This window comes from Electrophorus electricus, chromosome 6 (assembly GCF_013358815.1).
Source record: "Electrophorus electricus isolate fEleEle1 chromosome 6, fEleEle1.pri, whole genome shotgun sequence".
NCBI lineage: Eukaryota > Metazoa > Chordata > Actinopteri > Gymnotiformes > Gymnotidae > Electrophorus > Electrophorus electricus.
In genome coordinates, this window is record NC_049540.1 from 7,124,630 (window position 1) to 7,150,836 (window position 26,207).

Here is a 26,207-nt window from a genome sequence, read left to right on the forward strand (position 1 = left end):
CGCGACATCCAGGTTGGTTGTAGCAGTCAACCGAATTTCACGGTAAAGGACGCCACCGTGTGGCAACTAGTGCCTCTACAGTACTTATGTTTGGAGGTTTATGAATGAAATTATTTAGCATAACGGAAAATACTGGAATGAGACAGCAGTTGCAATTAAATATTATCGCTTTAGTTACGCATCACGTTCAGCCACATTTACTTGGCCAACAATAACAATCTGCATGATATAATTTCCTTTTTTGTTTTTTACAGTGGACCCCTCCAATACTAGTATTTTAAAGAACACTTAACAGTCTGAGACAGGAAACTATTATGATACTGATACTTTAACTAATATTAAAAAAAGCCTTGCAAGTGTTTAAGTTAATAATAAAGGGGTTTATTTTTCAATATTTAATTGGTGTGTGGGCTGCCATTTCTACAATAATAAAATACAACAAATCTGAGAAAAAAGATGAAATAATCAATACAATTATTTAATGTACAAAATAATCACAGCCTCCTCTGTCTAGGCGGGTGGTCCACCCTCACTCATCACCTTATTTCAAAGGTTTGGTGTATATTCTACCACAGCTTCAGTCTTCAGGACAAGGCCAGATTAAACCACTATTTTGCATGTCTCTCTCTGACACTCTCACAAGCAGAAACTATAGGGGCCAGTTTCACAGACCCATCTTAAGCCTAACCCTAGATTTAAAAGATTTTCCAATGGTGATTCACCATTCACACTATAATTTAGCACACAACTAGGTATAATCCATGGGTGGGAAACCAGCCCTAGGTCTGATAAACACTGTGTCCAATTAACTGTTGTACATGGGTAACTGGGAATTTTAGTACCACATGACTTCATCCCACATATGAGGGAGTACGAAAACAGCACCAAGAGGAGCTCTTCATAATTTACACTAAATTTCTACATGACAAGAATACCCTCATCATGATAACGGCCATCTGAAACATTTAAGTCCTTGGGGTCCATCATATCTAATCCTGGAGGAAGGGATGTGGACAGGGTTTGCGTATAAAAAAAATTAAAAAACAAAAACAAAACAATAGCAAAACAGAAAGAGGGAGGGTTGACCAGGATGATGAAGAGGGAAGGGTGGACTTGGTGGGGGACTAAAGACCTCGCACTCAGAGGAAGTAGGGTGTAGTCGTTCTGGGTGGTATGACCCTCTCCGAGTCAGGCACGGCCCGAAACAGCTTGGGCTCCCGTGTGTTCACATCCTTGAAGACCATGATGGAGGCAATGTTGCCACAGCGATAGCAGTAGTTGGGGGCTGACCACACGGTCACTAGCTTCTCATCGAACATGAACTTGTAGCCCTCGTGAACCAGCTGATGTGCACGGCAAATCAGCTTCAGGTTGTTGATGTGGACAAACTAAGGAAGGAGAAAAACATGGAATTTTCACCACACACACCTCTCACTCTCTCGGAACATTATACAACCTATAGGTGTAGTTACAGACAGTATTCCATTTCTCACAATTCATCAACCACCCCATACCTACACCCCACCCTATAGAGCATTCTTTAGTAATTGACCACATGACCACTCCCGACTGGTTATTATTTCATTCTTGGGGGGGGGGGGCATCTTTACGTCTGATTTAAATGTAAATTAATCTACTCCTAAATGGTTTAATGGGATTAATAATAAATTAATTAATTCCATTAATAGGATGGATTGTTAACCAGCTAAATATTGTTACCTCATTGGTGACCTTGGCACCGAAGAGCCAGCCAGCACCCCTTGGGCTGATGGCCCAGGTGTCAACATCCTCTGGGTCAGACCAGACAAGGTCACAGAACGCCCCCTTGTGTGGAATTTCCTGGTTTCGTTCGATGGTGCGGATCTGGTCCAGGGTCTTGATATCAGGTGAAAGGCCACCATGAACACAAAGGATCTGCTCATCTATCAACTGGGGATAAAGTACACTTCATGAGTAGCAATACTCCACAAAGACAACCTATACAACAAGTTTAGAAAACTATGTACATTTCTTTTTCACTGTTGTATTAGCACTGAACTCCAGCACAAGAATTAAGATGTTCAAGTCATCTGAGAGTTCACATGCACACTGTTACATTATATTTACAAGTTGCAGTATATTTAGCACATATTTCTTTGGATTTTAAGTCTTAAAATCAACTCTAACAATTGTATTTGTTCCAAGGCAGATGTGTTTAAACATGTTCATTTATACCTGTCTAGCCTCCATGGTGCTGAGAGACAGAATGGACTGATGAGCTCAGTGTCAAACACTTCAACCAAGGAAGACCACTAGAATGTTTCAAAAACAGGACAGTCCTGGGAGTGTTTGTATACTACTTCCTCAAAAGAGGAACACTCAAACTGGCCCGGTTATCTTTGCAGTAATGCTAACACTCTCTGTAGGATGTCACCAGAAAAGCATTATTGATTAAACCCTAAACAGCCATTATACACAGCCACCACACACAGACAACATAGTGCAAAATTCCCTACAAATACATTACAATCCCAGTGGTGCACCCGCAATATGATTCATGCACGACTTTGTCTACTAGAATTATGTATGTTTGCTGGATCATGTAAATACCACAAGTCATCAAAACACCCTCATAACACTTATATGGAATGTCTGAGAACACTCAGTTTTTTAAGACAGCTCATTTTCACATTGCAGATCAATACAGAAGACTAATATAACAAAAACAACCGGATCTTTGGACAGCACCACCACACAGTAAGACAATCACTCAAAGCACACCGTTGCCCTGGCAACCAAAGAGTCACCCCCCCCCCCCCCCAAAACAACTAACCAAACTGGCTCCTGGCCAAGGTTTATGACCTATGTTCTGAGAGTAAACAAACCACTGAACATGTAGGGGCAGGGCAGGGCTGCAAACAGAACTGGCAACAGAGTGGAAAGCAGCATCAGGCCATGATGCTGATATAGCCTCATACAGCCAGTGCCTGCCCATATACTCCAAAATATTCCAGCATCTGGGAGTCTCCTCCAATTACCTGCATGTATGCCTTACATGACTAATTTATGCAAGCATATTTCAATCAGCATCGTCATGAAAATCCTGCCAATCTTACTGGATAATTCCAGTGTTATTTAATTGTCAACTGGTGCATTAAAGTGATGTAAAGACATGTCATATATTAAAATTTGAAGCTTTCAAAGTTCCAGCTGAAGCCAATCATCCCAGACAGCAAACTTAATGATTTAAATGCATTCGCCTCGTCTTAATCTTTTTCATATCAAAACTCCCAGTTCCCGTTGTCTCGTAAGAAGACAGCCCTTTGAGACAGGGTGCTCATACACTGTCCAAGACTGCAAAGCTGATAAGGAGAAAACCCTGAGATTCCAGAAAAGCTCATTTTATACCATGCTGTAAAAACTATCCAATGAAAACTGAACTGGACTGAACTCCTCAACAAACTTCATCACTTCCAAAGATCAAGCAACTACTTTGCATTCCTTACTAAATGTTTGCCTCTCTAAACACTTTTGTTTATGTGCAAAGACAAGCCAACATTTATACCCAGTTCATCTGACAGGAGTGAAAATTTAAAACCTTCATAATAAACAGCACTTTAACTAGAGCGGCTGTGCCATTACAAATACAAAGCTGCAATACATCTAACCATATAATAACAGCAAGTCAGTCCCTTATAGTCAACAACTGAGTAAGTAGATCTTAAGCAGATCTTACAGCAGCAACGGTCAGCATGTCAAACACTTTGGTGCAGTATCTCCAAGCATTGGCATTCCCATACTTCGTTTGGCACTCATCTGCGGAACGAGAAAATGAAACAACTTTAATGCCCAAGTAATGTCATGACAAATAATGGAGTACGGCTTGTTAAGATTAGTCTCGAGATACTCACCATAAAAGCCATACACTTGTGTGATCTGCCTACTCTCATGATTTCCACGCAACAGTGTGATGCGGTCGGGCCACTTAGCTTTAAGTGCTAGCAAGTATGTGAACGTCTCTAAGCTATAATATCCTCTGTCAACAAAGTCACCCTGTGGAAAGGAAAGAAAAACAATTAAAATGTAATTGCATTTGTATGGCATGCATAATGGACTGCAACTGTCATTCAATGGATAAATTAAAGTGATTAGCAGTTTTAAAATCTTGATCCTTTCTGCAAGTAAATCTGAATCTTCTCCCAGAATGTCACTGTATATGCAAGGCCAATCAATTTGATATAATTATTTTTCTTAAGTACATATTTTTATTACATTTTCAAATCCCAACTACTGTCTCAGTCAGTGAACATACCATGAAGATGTAATTTGTGTCTGGTACTTGTCCTCCAGTTCTGAAGAGTTCACATAAGTCATAAAACTAAGAAGTGCACAGAAGAATTTATAATTAGTGTTCTGAAATCACCAACAACCAGGTTTCAGAAAAATCTAAATTAGCATGCTGTCCTGACTGCACCTGTCCATGGATGTCCCCGCAAACAGTGACTGGAGTTGATACTGGTTGTACATTTGATTCCTCTAGTAGCAGGTCACATACATAATCACACAGCCTCTGTGAAGGGGGAAAACGTGAATTCTTTTAATTTTTCCCCCCCAACCATGGTACCCCGACGAGCTGATTCTTAAGTAAACAAGACCACATTCAAAATAAAGATACCATCTTTTCAATTTGTATTTTTAGACCATTTTAAGAAATAAACGCAGCTTTATTGATGGTGTACGGTCCCCACGGCAGCCCCCGATGAAAAGCCACAAACAAGTGGACATTGCAAATAGACAAATCTATTTAGAGGCATAAATCGACAAAGTTTCATGCGTCAAAGCTTTTAAGTGTTGAGAGTTATTCTCGTTCATGATGGGAGACTGGAGACTTCTGCAGATTATCGTCACTTTCACATCAGCAAAGTGATAAGGTGTGTCAGAGCTCCATTAGACAGCTAGGTTTACCTAGCTAAGCACATTCTGACTGCTTGCTAGCTAACCGACGACTCTATAAAATCCATTCTGTCAACCAGATAATAACACACTACGTTTTAAGACGTTTTTAATCTAGCGAGAAGATGGACGGATTCCACTAACTTGTATCCCGTTCTCTTGCTTGCTATGTAACACAGCTAAAGTTAGCTAGCTAGCTGTTAGTAACGTTAGAAAAGGAACTGGCAAATCAGTGTAAACAGTGTAAACCTTTGACTTTTTGTATCAAAGCGTGGTAAGTCTACCTATCTATAGAATCACGCATTTACGACCAAAAATGTTATTGCCCGAGCACTGTGTAGTATGCATAAATCAATGCTAATCGTAGGACAAAACGCATCAGAGTACTCTTCTGTTGCTAGCTAACAGAAGTTGCTAGCTAAGCTTCGCTTAGTATTTCACTAGCGAGCTAGCTCACCCTGCCAGCTAGAGCCGCTGGTCTTGATTGCGACCAGAGACTTTCTAGGAAAACACTGTGTAGTATTAATAAACGCTTGCTAAGGCAATATTAATGCTTACCTTTAAGTCATTTTCTGGAAGATATTTACACTGTCTTGCAATTTCAACATACTTGTCCAAATCCAACGGCGCCATTTTAAGAACAACAACTCATTCTAGAGCAAAGAGGAAGTACAAACACGTCACGTAGGTTAGTAAGATACTGATCTGAGATCAGCTTCGCTGTTTACAAATATACTATTTATACAATGCTAGTTGTGTGCCAGCATACTAATTATGCGAATATAATACAGCAAAATTGAATCATAGAAGCTAGTTTAAAAACAAACAAACAAAAATAACTACCATATAGATTCCTTAAAGGGACGGAATCAGAACTGAGGGGATCTTACTAGTAGAAGGTAACATAGCAGATGTTGAGGTCAGCTACAGGTACCTTTTAATCCCAAAGAAAAATGGGAACCGTGAAGAAACCACAAGAAAAGCAGCGACAGCCAAATAGCAAGGCAAGTTTTGAGAAGTCAGCTGAATGGGAAGAACCAGATCTGGGCTATCAACACCTACACGCTACCAGTCATCAGATACCTTTCTGGTATGATCAGCTGGCCAAAAGACGAGATGGAAGCCACTGACATCAAGACAAGGAAACTCCTCAGACTATAAACTAAGAGGAAGAGGGGGGCTGAGCATTAGTGCCACTATCCACTGTCCAAGGTCCAGCAGGACAATAGGAAGATGGCCCCAAGGGATGAAGTGCTTGGTGCGTAACCCGAGGAAGATGTGAATAAGAAGGAAGAGGAACCATCATGGGAGGACAAATCCCTGCACTCCATGTACCATGGGCAAATAGTGGAAGTGGCTGATATGGAAAAATCATACCAATGGCTAGAAAAGGCTGGATTGAACAAGAGCACTAATCATGACAGCACAGAATACAGGATCAATAGAGGCTGGGGTCTACCAGGACTCCAGATGCAGGCTGTGCAAAGATGCCCCTGAGACATTCCAACACATAACAGTGGAATGGAAGATGCTCGTAGGCAGAGCATACATGGAACACCATAACCAAGTGGCTGGAATTGTATACAGAAACATCTGTGCCAAATACGGGCTGGACATTCCAAGGTCGAAGTGGGACACACCCCTGAAGTTGGTGGAGAATGAGTGAGCTAGACTTCCAGATCCAGACTGATAAAATTGTAATAGCTAACCAACCAGACATAGCAGTGGTGGATAAACAACAGAAAAGGGCCGTAGTGATGGATTTGGTAATTGGAGCATAGGGGCTGTAACTCCCAAACTGGGAGAATGGTGCCAAAAGATCCCAGGAACAACATCTGAAATCTTGTTCTAGAAGAGTGCAGTCCTGGGAACAGCTAAGATACTACTTAGGACTTAGGACTCGCTTAGGACTCGCAAGCTCCTAGGCCTCTGGTAGAGGACCACCCGAAGACTGAGTGGGGAATTTTACTTCAAACGTTAGTCACCTCAAAATGTCTTTATATATGTATTGTATGGCCTAATTATTATAGCTTGTTTTGTAGCTACTAACTTAATGCAAATTGTAATAGTGTTTACTGTCATGAAACACAAAATATGTGTTAAATAAATAAAGCAATGCATGTACTGTAGCACATTTTAATATCTCAAATATTGCAGCCCTTTCCAGTTTTAGCAGAGGCAAAAACCAGACTTGCGCCTCAGCATTGTACACTGGACATTCAAACACTTACTGACACTTAAAATTTTTCTTTGTGGAGTTCATTTATTTCCTGTGACAATCATTGGAATGGAATGCACACATGGTGAATCACATCTGAATCACAAAGTGTTTTGTGCATATGAAAGTGTACTTTAAATCAGATGTTATTTTGCTGTTGTGGTAAGATTGAGCAATTATTTGTTGTACAATAATATTTGTACACATTTATTATTATTTCATATTCTGTTCAGCATACATTTAAGAATCAAAGTATAGTGTGAGTTACTGATTTCTTAGAGGAGAATCTAAAAAGTAAAAAAAGATAAACTATGCTGTTTATACATTGATTTTCAAAGTTCTATGAAATGATTTTATTTGTAAGCATGGACCTGTGGACAATACAACAGCACTGACTTCCATTTAAATTCACATACCTCTAAATCGAATATAGGCACTTTTTATGATAAGACCATGTTTTTGTACTATGAAAATCTTAATGACCTTTTTTTGGCCACATTAATGCAGTTCAGTAAATTATTATACCCAAACAGGAAACATCCACAGGCAGTTTAATGTCAAGGGGGCTAAGCAAACACTTCCAATTTTTAGTTTATAAGTTTAGTTTATAAGCATACATTTTCACTGTGCCTTCTGTAAGCATTACAGTACTGTGCATCTTAATATCTAAGTCTGTTTCCACCATGACTCATGGAATATGTATAGTTTATGAACACAGAAAACAGCTGTTTGAAATGTAATTGAAAATCCATTGTACTGTAGAGCAAGTAATTGAGCAAGTAATTTTACCTTTATAAGTATGAGTCTGAGATAGTTTGTGATGTGGTAGTGTTAGGAAAGAGAGAGGTGTCTTGTCTCTGCATTTCCTTTCTACATCCACAATCCAGTATTCTCATCATCTACAGTATAATAGTAGGTGCACTAAGTCAATCAGTTTACAGCCTGGTCAAACATCCATTGTTCAGGGGTCATCGAGATTTTGTCCGAGCAGATTCCTGCAATTGAAAAAAAGAGGAAAAATAAAATGCATGACCTGCAGTGACTAAATTCTAAATAGACTGTACATGTGGCTAAGAGTCTGGGATAGTGGTGTAGTGGCCAGCTGTGCTCGGACACACTCACCACCATCAGGTGTCCATTCTTTGCCCTGTACACCATAAATTCACTGCTGCTCTTAAAATCCACCACGCCTTCTCTGCCTGGCTGGATGTCAAACCTCACACTGCAAGAGGTACAGGTTCAAATGATTCACACTTTAAAATGTACAGGTTCAAACAGTTCACACTGCAAAAGGTACAGGTTCAGATGATTCACACTGCAAAAGTTACAGGTTCAGATGATTCACCAATGAAGTGGTTTGCTTTTAAACCCAATCTAGTCTTTCAAGTGGATTTTCATGTGAAATGGACACTCACTAAAGATAACACAGGAAAATACTTAAGGAAAAGTTTGGAAAACACAGCTTTGGTCCATGGTCCACAACTGGCTCATTGTGACCATTCTCTGTCTTTTTATTTTATAATTTAAAAACAATATTATCCCTATAAGCAATATTTTTGAAGAAACTATTTGGACTTAGGAAACACTCTCTCACCTTCCTTGAACCACTTTGACCAGGTTGCGGTTTTTCATCACCACACACAGCTGGGTCAAAGCCTCAAAAAGATAATTGCACTGTAGGACCAGATCCCCCTGAAAGACAAAGCAACTATGCATATTCTGTCAGGAACAAAACAAGAACAAATCTGACTGAATTTCAACCTTCAGTTGAAACTGTTTGTGTATCTTACACAGACAACATTTGATGAAGTCAGTACTGATATGATTTTGAACTTGGCAAACAAACATATGCAAACATATCCTATATGCTGATGGAGGGTGAAAAACTAGCATTTTATAAATATGCTCACACACTAGGGGTTCTCTTACTTTTTGCTTGATGTCTTCACATGTGACATGGAGAATCAGGAAATCATCACTCAGATTGCTGACAGATACACCTGTAAAATTGACTTTGATGGTTCTCAAGATGCCATATCAATAAAGCTTTCTTCTGTACATAAATGCAATGTTAACTGAATAATTAGCAAATTTAAGTGAGTGAAATCTAAAACATCCAAGAACTTTTCTAGACTCACTGACATTGTTGGAGTAACTTTGATGGGACAGAATAGTACTAGGTAGGTAGGTAGGTAGGTAGGTAGGTAGGTAGATAGATAGATAGATAGATAGATAGATAGATAGATAGATAGATAGATAGATAGATAGATAGATAGATAGATAGATAGATAGATAGATAGATAGATAGATAGATAGATAGATAGATAGATAGATAGAAGTTTATTGATCCTGAAGAAAACTTTAGGAAAAGTAGCATTAACTTCTACACTAGGGTATTAAGGTGTGTTAATCACTATAGTCACCTTTCAGTGAGGTGTATTCCACTCTCTGCTTGATCTTGGCCTCCTCCACTAAGTAAGCAGCTTTCTGAGTGAAAATAAGCACACGATATCGAGGGCGGAATCCGTTTCTGTCGTATTTTATCACTGGAACACTGTACTGAGGGTGGAAGAAGACAAGACGAGGAATTTTCACACTCTCCCCAGGACACTTATAGAAACACTGTAGGCGTAGAATATGAGACAAATTGATATCATTGTTAAGATTCTTTCTCTAAAGGTTTACAATATTCAGGACAATTCAACCCTTCAGGGTAATAATGACTAATTTCCTGAGTTTTCAGCACAATTCATGTTTAAGTTTTAATGTTTAAGTGCAGGTATTAACTGAGTTAGACAGACATTAGCTTCTGTTACCTTGATACTTTCAGAGCCCATCAGCTGTAGCACACGCATGTTCATGTCCTGCTCATCTGTAGATAACATGACAAAAGTGCACATGAATAATAGAATATTGATAGCGAAAGCCTGGGCCACTTCAGTAGGACCCATGGAGGATTCCAGAGTACCTGTTATAATCGTTTATAAGTGTAAACCAACAAAATAGAACATTTCAGTGTTATTGAGTCTTAATCAAAGACAAACCTGATCTAAAATTTAAGAATGGGATTCCCTTCTAATGTGTTTCAGTAAAATATGTGCATTAATATAGAACACTTTAAACTTGCATTTTGCTTTCAAAATCAAAATAATTTTTTGCCACCATCACATCAGCAAGTTCTTACTGAGCCTGGTGTTAGCGAAAGGCTGGGGCACACTCTGGGGATAGCTCTCCTTCTTGCCTTTGAATATGTCACTGGTTAGTGCTTTGATTCGCAGCTGAAAACAAAATGAAATACAATCCATATTTCTATAATGTAATTTATAAGAATTACATATTATATGCACATTACCTAATTTGTATTGATTGATTGATTTTTACCCATTGATTGTATCTCATTTACATTACAAATCATGCATGCATACACTTCACAAGTATTTTACTATAGTGTTTACAACAGAACTTGTTCAAGAAACACATCTGTTATTAGTTACTGCGCAGACAACTGGAAGTCATTATGGACAGTAGTACCTGTGCTTTCCTTTCCAGTGTGATCCCTTGCATGTACCTCCGCACCAAGTACCGCTTATGGAGTTTCTGCAGGAGCGCAGAGGCCTGTAAAAATCCCCAGCAGTTCCATTATTCCAGTCCATTTCTTACCTGCTACCAATGTCCTCACAATCCTGGCAGAAGCCCAATGGCATGCTCCTTCTGATCAATATTTATAGTGTTACTATAGTCTAGGTTCTTAAACATTTTAACTCAAAGACCCAATGGAAAAAGATCCAGACAACGCTGGTACCCAATGTGACAAAGTCCAATAATAATGTCCATAAAATAAAAAGGTTATTTGTTACTAATAATGAATATTTTGTATATTCTTAATAGAAGAAAATGAAAAGGCAAAAATTATGTAAAAACAATAAGATTAAAACATTACTTATGATCCAATAAAAGATATATATAGTACTGACAGTATACATATAAATCTGCTATATAAAGACTGGGGCTATTAACTGAATAGTTGAACCTGTAAACAGTGAACATTTGTAAAGTGTCTGACTAAGGGTGAGGGACAGGGTTTGCTTCCTGTAGTGAGCATTATGGTGAGCATTATGCTGCGTTTACAGCCACACAGTGTCATCACAGTAGGCGCACCAACCTGCTAACAGCCCAAGTCTGTCTGAACAGCACTTGACACCCAGATAGCATAGTTTATTAATATAATAAGAGTTGGACACATCCTGAGTTGCTTGTTGTTTGTTTGTTTGCTTGCTTGTTTTCCTTTTCACTTAGTCATTCAGGAAACAGACATTTACACACAACACTGTTGTATATACAATGCTGAATATTGGTGCTTGTACTTGAAAACCACAAATGTAAACGTAAAAGGCGACTTTCCCACATCAGTAGTGCTATTTAAACCTTAAAAGTAGAGTGACACTCATTATAGATTTATTGCACCTTCCTAATAATGTGTCAACCCATCCCACACACATTCCCCACCCAGTTTAGGTCATGACCAAGGGTTTAAGAAGTATCAAATGAAAGCTCTACCTCCTGCATGACAGGTGGGGGTGTTAGCCAGCTCCGTTTGTCCAGCACAGATGTGGGAAGGTTGCCTTTGAGGCGCATGAGGTAGCTTTGACGTACGAAGGCCAGATACTCAGAGTTGTCCATGCTAACTGGTTGATTCCTGTTTGTGAAGCCTTTGATAAACCTGTGAGAATTTAATAAACATTATGGTGAATAGAATTATTTACAAAAATAAGTTAGAATTAAGTTGTAAGTGTTAATGTGGGCGGATCATCTCAAACAATCTCTGATTGCATAATTTTTTTCCCATTAGATATTTGATTATGAGATTAGACAATAATATTATTAATATGTCAATAATAAAGAATTTATATATCCATTATAAAAACAATTGTTCATTTGTAAAACATTCTGTTCTGGCTCTCAGAGGAGCTGTTTTTTTGTTTGTTTGTTTGTTTGTTTAGTCAGATCTGCCCGATGTTGTATTAGAGGTGTTGATTGGCCCTTTCGGGCTGTGTGTTTATATTGAAGGTATTGATTGGTTCTGGCAGTGTGTTTGAGCTGTTCCTACTTCTTAATGACTCTGGTAGCCCACGCCCTTCTTTCCCGCTCTCTTCTGGCCCGAAGACCTCTCCAGCAAGCTTCAATTTTAGTAGCTAAAGTCACAGAGGCAGACAGAAAAAGACTTTTGAAAGTGATGCCATGATTTAGTATTTCCATTGTAACTGTGTTATATTAAAAGATTAAAAGCATAAGATGCATACTGGTTTAATACCTGCTTCTCTCTGCCTGAGGTAGTCTCCCTTTACCTTGTAGCCTTTGTATTTGGCTTGAATTCGAGTAGCTGTAAATACATACATACATACATACATACATACATACATACATACATACATACATACATACATACATACATACATAGATAACACCAGAAATAAACAGTGTTTCTGCTTTCTGACTATACCAACTGCTACCTTTAGGTGTCACTGCAGTCAAGGGAAGGCAGCCTGACAAAATACCTTGTCTTTTGGCAGTATAGAAATAAATGCTGCTTTGCCATCTGCCGTAATGAACTGAATCACTGGCCTAAAAACTTCAACATTGGAAAAAAGACCCTATACCAAAATCAATGTAACACTGATGCCTTACTGTCAATGTAACACCATCAGTGTGATTCTGATGTCTTACCTAGCTCATGCCTACAGATGTCAAAGGCATCTTCAGTGGCAAACAGTGTCCGTGGATGGCGAATAAAGATTTTGGTCCTTAATAAACAAGAAGAAGGAGTCAATCAGAAGCTGGCAGCTGTACAGATGGAGGAGGTAGCAGGGGACAGTGCCGTACCTGCCCATCTTGTACTCATGGGGTTTGTAGCCAAGGTGTTCAACGAGGCATTTCACACCTTCAGCTGGTGTCCCTTTCCAGTTGGGCCACGTGTCTGGACACAGAGCCTTATACCTGTCCGCACAGTCAAAGTAGGTGTTAATAGTGCAGCCAGCACTCCTTCATTTGCCACATTCAGGCATATGCAGAAATGTTTCACATTTTATCTCCACCTGTTAAGAGCTATACTGTTTAACTAGCTGCTCATTTAGCAGTTGCAAAACAAATATGAATAATTATCATTTGATCAATTTACATTTATGTATTTGGCAGACACTCTTGTTCAGAGTCTTCAGCTGCAATTTCCAGTCTAGCCACTCCTTGCTAATATTAACATACTGCTGCAGAGTATGGAGTGGGAGTCAGGACTGCACCTTTTCAGGAAGACCTCGTATCTCCTGCGGTAGGCAAAGCCAGCCCGCCTCACTCTCAGATGTTCCATCAGGCCCAGGTACTTGATCTGGTGCCTCACCATATTGTCATCAAAGTGGCCTGTAGCACAGGGATGAAGGAGGGGAGTCATTGTCACTATGGCAACAATGGGGGGAGGGATCACTGTCAGCACTGGGATAATGGAAGGGGGGGTCACTGTCCTAGAATGAAAGCCTCACCTGGCTTTGGACTGAAGCCTCACTTGGCAGGGAACTGGAGCATCACCTGACTGGTGAATGAAGTCTCACCTGGCTTTGGACTGAAGCCTCACTTGGCCTCACCTGGCTGGGGAGGTCCATCCTTACCTAGATGGGGGCTGAAGCCTTTCCTGGCTGGGAAGTGAAGTCTCACCAGGCTGGGGAGGTAAATTCTAACCTGGCTGGAGACATAAAGGCTTACCTGGCTGGGGAGTGAAGCCTCACCTGGCTGCTTGCTGTCGTTGGGTTTCAGGCAGCGCACATACCACGGCTCCTTGGACATAAGAATCTCGGTCAGGCCTGCCAGGCTGTTCTTAAACTGGGTAGCCACCTGTATCACCATAAACACAATATGTCTCTCATTACTGTGCATTTAACATTTAAAACACAATAAAATCTTCAGTCTTTTGATACAAGCAAGAGACACTATATTAACCCCCAGTGTTACTGGGGCTTTTGTTGTATGGTAGTATAGATATTTATGCTCAAAATCACTGCATTAACTGTCCATCCTAGTTTGATTAAAGTTTGAGAATGCGATTTATGCTCTTTAGGTTTGCTAATGTAAAATACAGTAGTTAAAACACCATGTTTGAATGCTCTTGTTTTTTTCTACCGTTTCAGGCCTTTTTTTGTTGTCGGGTTCTGCAGCTGGGAAGCACTGCTGTATGATGGTGTTTTTAGACTGCCGCATAACCTGAATATGACACATCAGTAGAGTTCACTTCCTAATTATGCATTCAGATGTCAGATATCACCATCAAAGATTATTCACAAATCAAAGAGCATGGTTTTCCAAAGACATGAATCCCTAGTAAACAAATCGCTCATTAATATAGAAAGCTGTAGAGGTTGTACACTTACATCTTTGATGTTCCTGTAAAGGAGATCATTATTCTTGTCAAGAAATCCTAACAAAAGAAAGCAACTATAGTTAAAGGACAATCCATCATCCTTACTGAGCATGTTTTCCCAGTATGTCAGCTAATAATGAGAGGGTAAGGGAAAGGAAGTTGAGCAGGTCCCCTCTTACCAGTCACACTGTAAGTGACCTCCCCAGCATAGTGTACAAGGCGGAAGTCCCCTCGGCCCAGGGTCTTCCGGGTCTTCTGGTCAGCCAACTTGTGTCTATACATCAGAAATATGTTGCATTTTGCTTCAGGATAAACTTCAGTGTATGAGGGAGAGAATCTAAGACTCATGAAGGACTGTTTCAGTTGTTTTACACTACAATGGTGTGCCTATAGTGCTGATGTTACAAAGCTTCTGCAAATTACCTATTGGCCAGGCATTCACATGAAGTTTAAGGCAGACATGTATGTGAGTGTTTGACACTGAACAGGAGGAGTCAGTGACGCATGACTCACGTGATGAAATGAGGATGTCCAGGTAGCTTTTCCTCTAACTTCTCCAGGAAAGTGAGATCAGTGGCCCCTCCTGGACGCAAACACTCCTCATCCTGCATCAGAAATCAATCAAACATAAATGTCTGTCAGAGAGGGACTTGTGAATTGTAGTCACAGAATTGAGGGCTCAGAGATTCTCTTACTGAGGAGTCACTCTAGGAGTTTTAGTTTTACTGCCTCCTTTCTGTGTCTCCCACTGGCAGCTGGGGGTTCTTCTACTTGTGTAACCTTTTGTATTTTTGTTTAATGGAATTATTGATGTCTAAGGTATGAGTGAAAATGTATGAATGAATACATGTCTGAGATATGGGAGAATATGTGCAAGTGAACACGTCTGTTTCTCATTCAGTTTCTAATTGTTGCCGATTTTGATTTTGTTTCTGATGTTGATTGTGTCCCTGATTTTTATTCTGATTTTTAATTTTGATTTCAATTCATATTTTGATTCTAATTGTGCATTTGTTTCTGCTTCTGATTCTGATGATTGGACTGTGTATGTATGTGTCTTTCTTACCAGCACTGCAATGATTCCTCTGTGTTTCTCTTCCACCAGGTCACAGATGATTTTGTTGTTGAAATATGCCACTGGCTCCCACTGGCCCCAAGCAATTGTGTGTGAGAAAGAAAACAGAATCACAGATCAAGGTGCTAATACTGATGATAGTAATACCCCGTGCTACTACTGATAATAAATCCTCCCCAGAGTTTCATTCCAACCATTAGAAGTTGCTACTCAACTCAAGCCAGAAGAGTGAATTAAACAGTGAAATTTAAATGGGCTGCTATTAAATCATAGCAGGACTTTTATTCTGTAGGCCTGAACTTGTACAGCACAGTCAGTTTACTTTCAGCTGGACCTATAATGACTGCGTAATTCAATATTGGGTTTTTTATTGAAAAGGATGATGGAGTGCCATTTATACAGTACAGTGCCAGAAATAAACTAGAGGAATGAATATGGTCATAGGAGGGTGGTACATAACCAAGTGAAGACACAAGCATGTTGGTGAAAGTTCAGGTATGTGTAATCACCTCGATGCCCTCCAGCTCATACTCCTCCTGCTCTGATTTGATGGTGAGCTGGATGAAGAGCTGCTGGAGTTTTTCGTTGCAATAATTTATGCAGAACTGCTCAAAACTGATTGGACATGAAACCAGCAAAGTCAACAAACCAACCAACGATTTTAGAGAACAACAAATATTCTTAAATAGTGCAGCTACAATGAATTTGTTACTGTGAGAAAATTATGAACTGATTATCCACGTTGGTAAACGGATCTTGATTTTCTTTTTTTTTTTTTTTTTTTTTAAATAAAAGCCTGTGTAGGTTTGTAATGACCCCCATCAGAGGATATAATGAAAGAGAAAAGCCAGCACCTCAAATGTGTCCACAGGGCCTGTTCTGACATTCTAAGATCATGATTATGATATTTTTCCATTTCCAAACTCAATTAACCCCCTTTGCATAGCTTTCTGTGTGACATATTTTTTAAAATAAAAATGCGTTTGATTTGTCACTTTTTAAGGCATCTGATCAATGTAAAATACAGTTTTTACCTGTTGACATCGAACACTTCAAATCCATAGATGTCAAGAAGGCCTATCACTGTCTTCCTGGTTAAGTCCTGTAACAGGATAATGATATTTCTGTGAGCATTTAATCAATCATCAAATTCTTTCTTTAAGGTCAAGTTCAATGTGTTAATGCTCAGATCTCTGTTGCTTGGATACCAGATTAAAGAAACATGCCTTGTTGGCTAAAGACGCATTGATTTTATTGACCAGCCATGTAAAAGTGCGGCCATAGATGGCTTTGGCTAGGGCATCCCTGGCATATCTTGCGTGATCAACAGTGAAGGGGCTCAGCACCTGCAAACAGTTCATGCAAGAAAATTTAAAACACACCAAGATTAACTTCTGCAGATGTACAGTCCGATTATAAGTCCTCAGAGGCACTCGGAGAACAGTTCCCCTGCTCTGAAACACCTATCAGCTCTTTGGAACTACCTCATGAGGCTGAGTAGATCTGAAGAAGTCAGATGTGCAGTGTATGGGGCGCTAAGTGTGTAGGAGGACTAAGACTGAAAAACACTGCCACAAAACGTTTCCAAATAGGTAACTGACATTTTTTATTTGATGGTGCAGGTTTCTATTTCATGTCAGTTTCAGACATCAGTTTTGTTCATGTGTCATGGGCTCAGTACTAAAGTGGAGACAGTGCGATGAAGGGATCCAGATTGCTCTGCACTACCTCTTCGGCTTTGGCCTCAATCTTTCTGTGAGTCAAACCCTCCCGCAGCACGTGGGCAGGGAGCTCCAACAACTGCAGAAGAAAGAAAGAAAGAAAGAAAGAAAGAAAGAAAGAAAGAAAGTAGGGTTTGTCTTTGATTTGTTGTAAAATGTAGTCTGGTATCATCCATCATCAAAAACTTGATAAAGCAAGTTTATCTTGCCTTAGAAAGCCAACGTATCTCTTCATTGCTGTTGAGCGTGGCATAACCCCGGGAACCGGCCTCAAACTGAACATTTCCAATATGGAGGACACTGGCGATAATTGAAAACAAATGCTATAGAAGAAGACAGAGGGGAAAAAATGTTATTCATCGATTTCCCTTTGAGTGCAGTATTGTGCTGTACAATTTATGGCACTAGCGGGTACCTCAATATCCTTCTCACTAAAGTCAATAACTGACAGAGCTTTCTGCACGGTTTTCCAGTCACTCTTGTCATGAATCGAGTTCACTTTGGCACATGCTCCCTGGAAAAATACAAAAACAACCCCCGCACACAAAAACAACATGCGCAAAAACTTTCAGTTGGGTGTTGAAAACACATGTGAAATGTTTGAATAAAACTGGACACTTTAAATGAGGATTAGTATTTTATGGAGGAAAGAAAAAACAACAAAACACTAACACATACCTGAATCAGGTATGCATATTTCTGAGAGTTTTGCTCCAGACCAAGCCAGCGCAGAAGATCCTCCTCTGCTCCTTCAAGCAGCTGATAGAAGATGTGGAAGTTCCTCTCACCACGATTCTGGTGGACCACCCTGGACTTCTCAAGCAGGTAACTCAGGATGTGCCCACCAACGGCGGCGCCCTGTGGGAAACTTGTGTGTTTACTCATGAGGGACTAGACTAGAATGACCTAAGTCTGAAACCTTCCATTACCTGGTAGTTGAACTGAATATCCATGTACTTTCCAAAACGGCTAGAGTTGTCATTCTTCAGCGTTTTGGCATTCCCAAAAGCCTGTCATAAAAAATGTTTTTAAAAACTAAGAAAAAGGGAGAAAAAAACAAAGGGTGTGGTGGCACCATTTCCGCTTAATTGACCTTCAAATGTTCACAACTCGTGACACGTCCTCTCTAACACACTAAGCTGTTTGAGCCTTTAAAGTTGGATGGAAGTTCTGCTGTGTGTGCAGTACATACTGGGTGTAGATTAATGTAATAGAGTGTTGGCACACTTAGGTTGCCTGACCTCCAGCACGGGGTTGGAGAGAAGGAGTCGATCCCGTACACTGTCCAGCAGCCTGGTGCTGGGGCAACTGACTGCGTAGAACTGAAGGACCTTTTTGGATGCCTCTGTTTTTCCAGCACCACTCTCCCCGGAGATGAGGATGAAGTGGCTGCTGCTCTCGCTGGTCATGGTGCGGTAGACGTTATCAGCCAGTGCAAAGCTAGAGGAGGCAGAAGGGAGACGAGAGGCACCGCGTGCCGTGATAATGCGCATGAAACCCTGGCAACAGCACGTGTCTCAAGCCTACATGTACAACTCAAAGAAAACATCTAGTTTGAAAACTGAGCTCTGACATATAAGAAGCTGCTATTAAAGGAAATCAGATATAGCCTAAATTACACACACACATATATATATATATATATATATATATATATATATAAAACTTACATATGAGGTGGCAGCTCAAAAAAGTTGACTCCCATGTAAATGTCCATCTGCTTCTTAGTATAGATGCCCAGCTCCTTATAAGGGTTAACAGAGACCAGGAGGGTACCGATGTAGGTCTAACAGAAAGAAGGGCAGGCAGTAACAGACCTTATATGTCATCATAAGGCAACCAAAAAACTTTAAAGTGATCAGAAGGCCCATAATGTTGGTTTCAGCCTCTCTTTCAACAACAATAAAGAAATAAAGAATAAAAGTCTCGATGTAAACAAATAGACAAAGTTAGCATTAATTCATTACTGTCGATCTTAATGTATCAATGTAGGTGTACATGAATTACTGTAGGTATTAATTCTATTCACTGTAGGTGTTAATTCTGTCCTGTCTCTTAGAAGGGAAATGAAAACCTGTGAGAACAATTTCACCCAGTTGCTCTGTTCAGTGATCCATACAACTGTGCCAATGAACCCTACTTATCTGATTTATCTACTGCTGAATCTGTGCTGACCTCTCTGCCTCGAAACCCAGGATGAGCTCATAGATGACATTTCCCCATCCAATCAAAGTGTTAGGATGACCTCAGTGATGACATTTACCCATCCAACCCTGTGTCAGGATGATCTCGGAGATTATATATTTACCCATTCCAGCCAGTGTATAAAGGTTTTATATATCGGTTTTGATATTATGTAGAAGCAATGTGAAAAAAAAGTTGTATTTTTTGTAGTAATAGTGTATATAAAGGTTATCTATTATGTAGTCATGTGAATAAAGGATTGATATTATGTAGTAGTATGTATAAAGGATTTATATTATGTATAAATATTTTATATTATGTAGTTGTAGTGGGTATGCAGCTTTTACATTATGGAGTAGTGTGTATAAAAGTTTTATATAATGTAGTAGGTTGTATGTAGCTTTTACATTATGTAGTAATGTTTATAAATGTTTTATATTATGTAGTAGGGTATAAATAGCTTTCATGTTATGTAGTAGTGTGTATAAATGTTTTATATCTTGCAGTCATGTTAGCACTGAGGTATAGTACTATTAGTATTTAGTGGAGGGACGACTTACATATATGAGATTTTCGTTGAAGCGTTTCTTCAGATTGTCCAGGAAAGCTGTCTCACTGGTGTAGGTGTCCAGCAGCACAAAGTCCTGGATGCCCACACGGTCTCGAGCTGTCAATGAACACTCCATGTCTCTCAGGATCCGATTGCACCTCTCCTCCAAGCTCTGTGGCAGAAATAATGCTCCTTCCTCAGTCCTTCTCCAGTGGTGCACCAAAACTATGATATAAGTCAACTCACTCTGGCGTGCCTTTCATACAACATAGTAACTGTGGTCCACTTTTAGTGTCACTTCTCCACACAGATGCATTCCAAACACTAACATCCTTCAGTATGTCTTTGGGGCAGAAAATAGCTGGAACTGTTTTTTTAATCCATCAAACATGCCCATCGATCCAACTCTCAAAATAGAAATAAATTTCCAAAAAGAAGGCCACCTACTCTTAAAACCCAGGAAGTATATGTAATTTATAAACGCTGATTACATTGTATTTTGTTTTCCGTTTAAAAAAATACATATAATATTATTAAAAACACTTGAGTCATTTACTCAGTTGTTTCCATCATAATGACTTTTTGAAAGACTGATTCCTTTATTAATAAGATTATTTTCAAGGTTGCTTGACAAACAGTATTTGTATAAAATGCCTGTAACTGCTGATAGAGATGTTGGAGCAGTGCTGAAGTCCTGTAGTCCTGTAGTCAGTGAGGCAATTAGCAGGCACTCTCTATTACCTCTTGCTCTTTCCCTCTCCTACTAAATAAAACTACTGGCCAGTATTACAGTATGTTTAAGCTGAATGAAGGAGAATGGCCTCAGATAGCTTACACAGTCAGTAGGGAAACATGAGGCAATGCAGACATATTCTCCAACCTGTTTCACACTATATGGAAATTATGCGAATGTAAATCTCCTACCTCAAAAGGTCTCTTGCTGTCTTGTTTTCCTGCTCTCTGTGTGAGAATTATAAGTGTGTGTGTGTGTGTGTGTGTGTGTGTGTGTGTGTGTGTGTGTGTGTGTGTGTGTGTGTGTGTGTGTGTGTGTGTGTGTGTGTGTGCGTTCATGTGTGGCTGTGTGTTCATGTGTGGGTGTGTGAAAGAGAGACAGAATGTGTGTGAGCATGTATGTGTGAGTTTGACCTAAGACACAATTATGAGGAACACTGAGAACTTTTCAGGTGCAAAAGGAAACCCACCACTTCCACCACAATAGGAAGTCATCAATAAAGAGTTTGTAAAGGAAGCAGGGATGATAGCATGCTTGTGTGTGTGTGTGTGTGTGTGTGTGTGTGTGTGTGTGTGTGTGTGTGTGTGTGTGTGTGTGTGCGTGTGCATGTGCGTATGCGTATGTGTGTGTGTGTGTGTGTGTGTGTGTGTGTGTATCTGTGTGCATGTAGTAATTAGTACAAGTACAAAGTAGTACATATGTATGAAGAAGAAACACAGCAAGACAGGGAGAGAGAAAGAGAGGAAGAGTTACTACATCAGCAAACTGCATAAACCATGGTCACTAATGTCCCCTAATCATCTTCATTCCTGAGAGCAACATTATTTCTATCCTAAATCACTGAGCTCCTCTCACAGGGGTGGGGGGGTGGGGGGATATGGGCCAAGGGCACTATTGGTCGCCATGCTTGGCCTTTTTTTTTTACTGTTTTCATCTTGCTTTCCTGATCCCACTTCCCTTAGAAACAAATGAAGGCCACCCACACATACACAGAAGAGAGAGGCAGAAGTGAAAAACAGGAGAGATGGAAGAGCCTGAAGAGACAGAGGAGACTAAGGAGACAGGAGAGACAGGGAAAACAGGAGAGACAGAAGAGATGGCAGACAGGAGAGACAGAGGAGACAGGAGAGACAGGGAAAACAGGAGAGACAGAAGAGATGGGAGACAGGAGAGACAGAGGAGACAGGAGAGACAGGGAAAACAGGAGAGACAGAAGAGATGGGAGACAGGAGAGACAGGGAAAACAGGAGAGACAGAAGAGATGGGAGACAGGAGAGACAGAGGAGACAGGAGAGACAGGGAAAACAGGAGAGACAGAAGAGATGGGAGACAGGTGAGATAGAGAAAACAGGAGAGACAGAAGAGATGGGAGACAGGTGAGATAGAGAAAACAGGAGAGACAGGGAAAACAGGAGGGACAGAAGAGATGGGAGACAGGTGAGACAGAAGAGATGGGAGACAGGTGAGATAGAGAAAACAGGAGAGACAGGGAAAACAGGAGAGACAGAAGAGATGGGAGACAGGTGAGACAGAAGAGATGGGAGACAGGTGAGACAGAGGAGACAGAATGCCAGTTAAGCAATGTCAGGAAGGCACACCAGGGCTAGTTGGCACCACTGATGAGCCTCTCCGAACTGACTACAAAAAGCCTTTTTGTATCTCATTAAAAGTAAAATCTACAGATCAATGAAAATAATTATCATGTTATTGCTTGTTAAGCAGTTTGTTTTTACGCTCTACTTCAAGTCTCCTTTACATTCAAATTTATTTCATTATTTTCACTTTCTGTTTTTAAAACTGACCTGAAATAATTGGTGAATAAGTCACAATAGTTATGGTATATCATCATTCAAGTGTCACATCATCAATATCCTTTAAGTTATAGGCCCTGCAGATCCTCCCAGTGTAAGCTGTTGGTTGTATCACAAAATGGCAGACGGAAAGCAAAGAATGGAAGATAAGAACAGATACCAGAATGATCAAAACTATACCACTACTGAGGAGCTTCTATAAGTGCATGTAATGGGGCAGTGGGACAGCAAGGAAACACCTGGATCTGGTGACAAGCTGAAGGGACCATCGTCTCTGCTCGTAGCTTGTAGCCTTAGAAAAAGCACTTGTATGTTCTACTGGCAGGTAGAGGAGTATTAGTAGTGGAGTAGAGGTAGTAGAGGTAATGGAGCAAAGGTAGTGGAGGTAGTGGAGTAAAGGTAGTGGAGGTAGTGGAGTGGAGGTAGTGGAGGTAGTGGAGTGGAGGTTGTGGAGGTAGTAGAGGTAGTGGAGCAAAGGTAGTGGAGGTAGTGGAGTAGCGGTTGTGGAGGTAGTGTAGGTAGTGAAGTAGAGATTGTAGAGGTGGTAGAGGTAGTGGAGTGGAGGTAGTGGAGTAGAGGTAGTGGAGGTAGTGAAGTAGAGGTAGTGGAGTAGAAGTAATTGAGTTAGTGAAGTAGAGGTACTGGAGTAGAGGTAGTGTAGGTAGTGAAGTAGAGGTAGTAGAGGTAGTGGAGCAAAGGTAATGAAGGTAGTGGAAAGTGGAATAAAGGTAGTGGAGTAGGGGTAGTGGAGTAGAGGTAATGGAGGTATTGCAGGAGAGTTAATGAAGTGGAGGTAGTGGAGTGGAGGTATTAGAGGTAGTGAAGTAAAGGTAGTGGAGTAGAGGTATTAGAGGTAGTGGAGTAGAGGTATTAGAGGTAGTGAACTAGAGCTAGTGAAGGTTGTGGAGTGGAGGATTCTTCTATACCACCAGATGGATTTTGGTCTATAATTATACACCATTAAAATGCACATGTAAGACTGGTGTTTCCAATAACTGCTGAATGTAGGGACAGAGTAGGTGTTTAGAATAAAGTTACCATTGAGTGAATTATAAACTATTCAGCAGCCTGATTTCTATAGCAGCTCTACTAAAAACTGTTTAGTTCAGTTAATTACCATCTGAGAATGCATTAAGCATGCTTATTTTATTCTGAGCAGAAATCCTCTTGCTCAAGCCTCACTGCTGGGCAACAGGTGTTAAATCTTTTTATCTCATTTTATATTTTCCTTGCAAATTTGCATCATGTTATTAAACATATGAATTTATTTTAATTTATATATCAACTAAATAAAAAAAAACAGTATAAGTTTGCCATGTTTTGTAAAATAGAGCTTGTAGTACATGATCTCATTACGAACTCGTTATGATCTCATTAGTCTTACTGGTGTCCTTACAGGAGAATATGACAACTGCAATCTTTTTGCCCTTCACACACTATAATAAATGTGTTTCCAGTACCTCTCTTCCCTCCATCAGTGGATCCATCACTGCCCAATGTCTCTGCTGAAATAGAAGTCTTCCACTGCTCTGCTGTGCAACAGAACCTCACTCTTGTCTCTTCTCACTCTCTGCTCCTCATGTTGGCTCTTTAACCTGACAAAGTGGGCAGCTTCAGCTGTGAATCCCTCACATTACCTCCTTCCCTCTCTCCTTCTCTCTGACCCTCACTACCTCACTCCTCCGTTCTGTCCCTCCCTTTATCCCACTCTCTCTTCTTCTATCTCTTTTTTCTCTCACTTCTGTTGTCTTCCCTTTCTTTCTCATTTCCCCTCTCTCTCTCTCTCTCTTTCTCTTTCTCTAATGCCTGTGGCACTGACTAGGAAGCAGTGTGTTTGGGGAACTGATGGGTGTGGTTAATGAGTGGAGGTCTGGCTGCTCCAGGATGCTGAATCATTCATGACCTGGCTGCAGGAAAGATCACGCTCAGCACCTCACCTGAGCAGCCGCTGCCCCTCCACGAGTAATACGAGGAACTGGAAACCTGAGACAGACTCTCCAACTGAAGCCCCCCCCCCAAAAAAAACACTCCTGCTGAAAAATTACAACCCTGGTGTCTGGTTACTGATCTTTGATTAGATGGATCTGTTTTCAGATAATTACAAACCACTAAGCAGCACAGGCCAGTGGCCCGTTTACTGCAAACTGGAGTGAGTTTCGTTCCTCTCATCACAGGGGCTGTCTGAAGAGGGTGTCACATTGGAGGTCCTGAACAGTGTGGCACACTGGAAATCCTGTAGTGTCACACTGGAGGTGCACAGTGGTAATTTATCTAAATCTTTAGAACTGTGAGTGATTTGCAGCATTTTCCTGATACTAACCAATCATGATACAGAAAGAGGCAAGTGCGTAGAGGTATGGTAGGTTACAGTAGCTCTTTCCACAAAGCTCTGTACATTCTGGGTCCTAAAAAATCTACATTCACATTCTTGTCATGCTGTTTTTATCAATCACTGTTTTTTTTTCCAAGTTCATGCAATGTGTATATTTGCGTATTTTTCGGCTGTTCTGCTGATGACGACCATCCGGCAGGGCCCATCTGCATTATGTCTCTTATGGAGATTTAAACAGCATCAATACAGGAAGCTAACAATCAAAAAAGAAAGATAAAATTAAAGACGCTGCTCCTTCTGTTTATAAAAGGCTCTATGTGAGGACATTTATTGTATGTCATTTTTTTCAGAATCATGCATGTTCAGCTGAACATTTATGCTCAGGTTGTCCTACTCTGAGATTAATGTCCCCTAGATACTGCAAGATGACCCAAATTCTAAAGTAACAGTAGAAACTGGTAAATAGCAAGTAAACTGATCCATCCAATGACAGCATGGCCACAGTAAGAGGTCAGTGAGGTCAGAGCAGCACAAGATAGCCAAATTAATATTCACAGCCTGAATTAGTCTTAGTGAAGCTGTGTTTCAGGTGATCCTTAATTCATAGGAGCAAATGGACACCAATTAAGCATAAACCTGGTCTTTGTTGAAAAAACACAATGCTATCCACAGCAGATAGCATAGAGTTACCCACAAATGCCCAGATTCACGTGTATCATATTTTAGTAACCCAAAAGAAAAGCCAATCTTTATTTATCTGAATATTTACTCTAGGTTCAAGTTCATCACTTACTAGGGTATTTGTGAAAGTGATGAACGTAATACAAGTCATAATCCATTTCAGAGATTATACCAGACATTTTATACCAAGTGTCTGCATGAACACAAACACAGTAATTATGCTTTCTTATACTCTAAAGTTGACCAAATCCTGGCTTAAAATTAGCTATACTGCAGTGCAGTGTATGAAAATCAAAGCTAGACAAGTCTAAGCCAACAAAAATAGGTTAAGGTCAAGACTCAGATACAGTAAAGAGAGACAGACATTCATCCACATATAGAGCTGATCCTCACCAGCTGAGTTCTCTTACCTTTGAGAGCATCCTTTGATAAGAGGTAGGCATGATCCCTCTGTCTGGAGCAGGGTCGACTATAGAGACCAGGGGAGCAGTAGTAGTGCAGGAGGGAGGCAGGGGAGTGGAAGTCCAGAGGTAGGCAGGAGGATCGTCGCTGATGTGCTGAACTGGGA

The 26,207-nt window shown here is 40.3% G+C and overlaps 2 protein-coding genes across 4 annotated transcripts; both read right to left on the minus strand.

The window, feature by feature from the left end:
- Positions 1-359: 359 nt before the first annotated feature.
- Positions 360-5,973, minus strand: ppp6c (protein phosphatase 6, catalytic subunit). Of its 3 annotated transcripts, none has more exons than XM_027020052.2 (8): positions 5,867-5,973; positions 5,491-5,585; positions 4,454-4,549; positions 4,292-4,357; positions 3,891-4,032; positions 3,716-3,795; positions 1,720-1,929; positions 360-1,388 (listed from the first exon to the last, which is right to left on the minus strand). In XM_027020052.2, exons 2-8 carry the CDS (start codon positions 5,563-5,565, stop codon positions 1,140-1,142), a joined length of 918 nt encoding a protein of 305 aa, XP_026875853.1. In that variant the 5' UTR covers positions 5,566-5,585; positions 5,867-5,973; the 3' UTR covers positions 360-1,139. The 3 variants fall into 3 exon arrangements, with proteins under 3 accessions (XP_026875853.1, XP_026875854.1, XP_026875855.1); XM_027020053.2 differs by having other exon boundaries at positions 5,823-5,941; XM_027020054.2 differs by having other exon boundaries at positions 5,776-5,941.
- Positions 5,974-7,190: 1,217 nt separating this feature from the next.
- myo1hb (myosin IHb) lies at positions 7,191-26,174 on the minus strand. The gene is made up of 32 exons (XM_027020031.2): positions 26,050-26,174; positions 20,093-20,254; positions 19,019-19,134; positions 18,590-18,788; positions 18,278-18,358; positions 18,027-18,206; positions 17,764-17,862; positions 17,558-17,671; positions 17,356-17,427; positions 16,854-16,973; positions 16,662-16,729; positions 16,137-16,242; positions 15,619-15,699; positions 15,066-15,157; positions 14,732-14,826; positions 14,563-14,609; positions 14,315-14,395; positions 13,924-14,029; positions 13,444-13,561; positions 13,031-13,144; positions 12,875-12,951; positions 12,462-12,530; positions 12,258-12,342; positions 11,708-11,870; positions 10,682-10,765; positions 10,335-10,428; positions 9,967-10,022; positions 9,574-9,709; positions 9,080-9,150; positions 8,745-8,842; positions 8,273-8,372; positions 7,191-8,145 (listed from the first exon to the last, which is right to left on the minus strand). Exons 1-32 carry the CDS (start codon positions 26,080-26,082, stop codon positions 8,119-8,121), a joined length of 3,144 nt encoding a protein of 1,047 aa, XP_026875832.2. The 5' UTR covers positions 26,083-26,174; the 3' UTR covers positions 7,191-8,118.
- Between the last annotated feature and the right edge of the window lie 33 nt (positions 26,175-26,207).

Coding starts and splice junctions, on each gene's coding strand:
- ppp6c (XM_027020052.2), bottom strand. CDS start 5,565: ATGGCGCCGTTGGATTTGGACAAGTATGTTGAAATTGCAAGACAGTGT. Junction 4,550..5,490: donor TTCCAGAAAATGACTTAAAG/GTAAGCATTAAT, acceptor CCCCCTTCACAG/AGGCTGTGTGATTATGTATG. Junction 4,358..4,453: donor GCGGGGACATCCATGGACAG/GTGCAGTCAGGA, acceptor TGCACTTCTTAG/TTTTATGACTTATGTGAACT.
- myo1hb (XM_027020031.2), bottom strand. CDS start 26,082: ATGCCTACCTCTTATCAAAGGATGCTCTCAAAG. Junction 18,789..19,018: donor TTTGAGCTGCCACCTCATAT/GTAAGTTTTATA, acceptor TGCCTCCTCTAG/CTTTGCACTGGCTGATAACG. Junction 12,343..12,461: donor CCTCAGGCAGAGAGAAGCAG/GTATTAAACCAG, acceptor CTGTGACTTTAG/CTACTAAAATTGAAGCTTGC.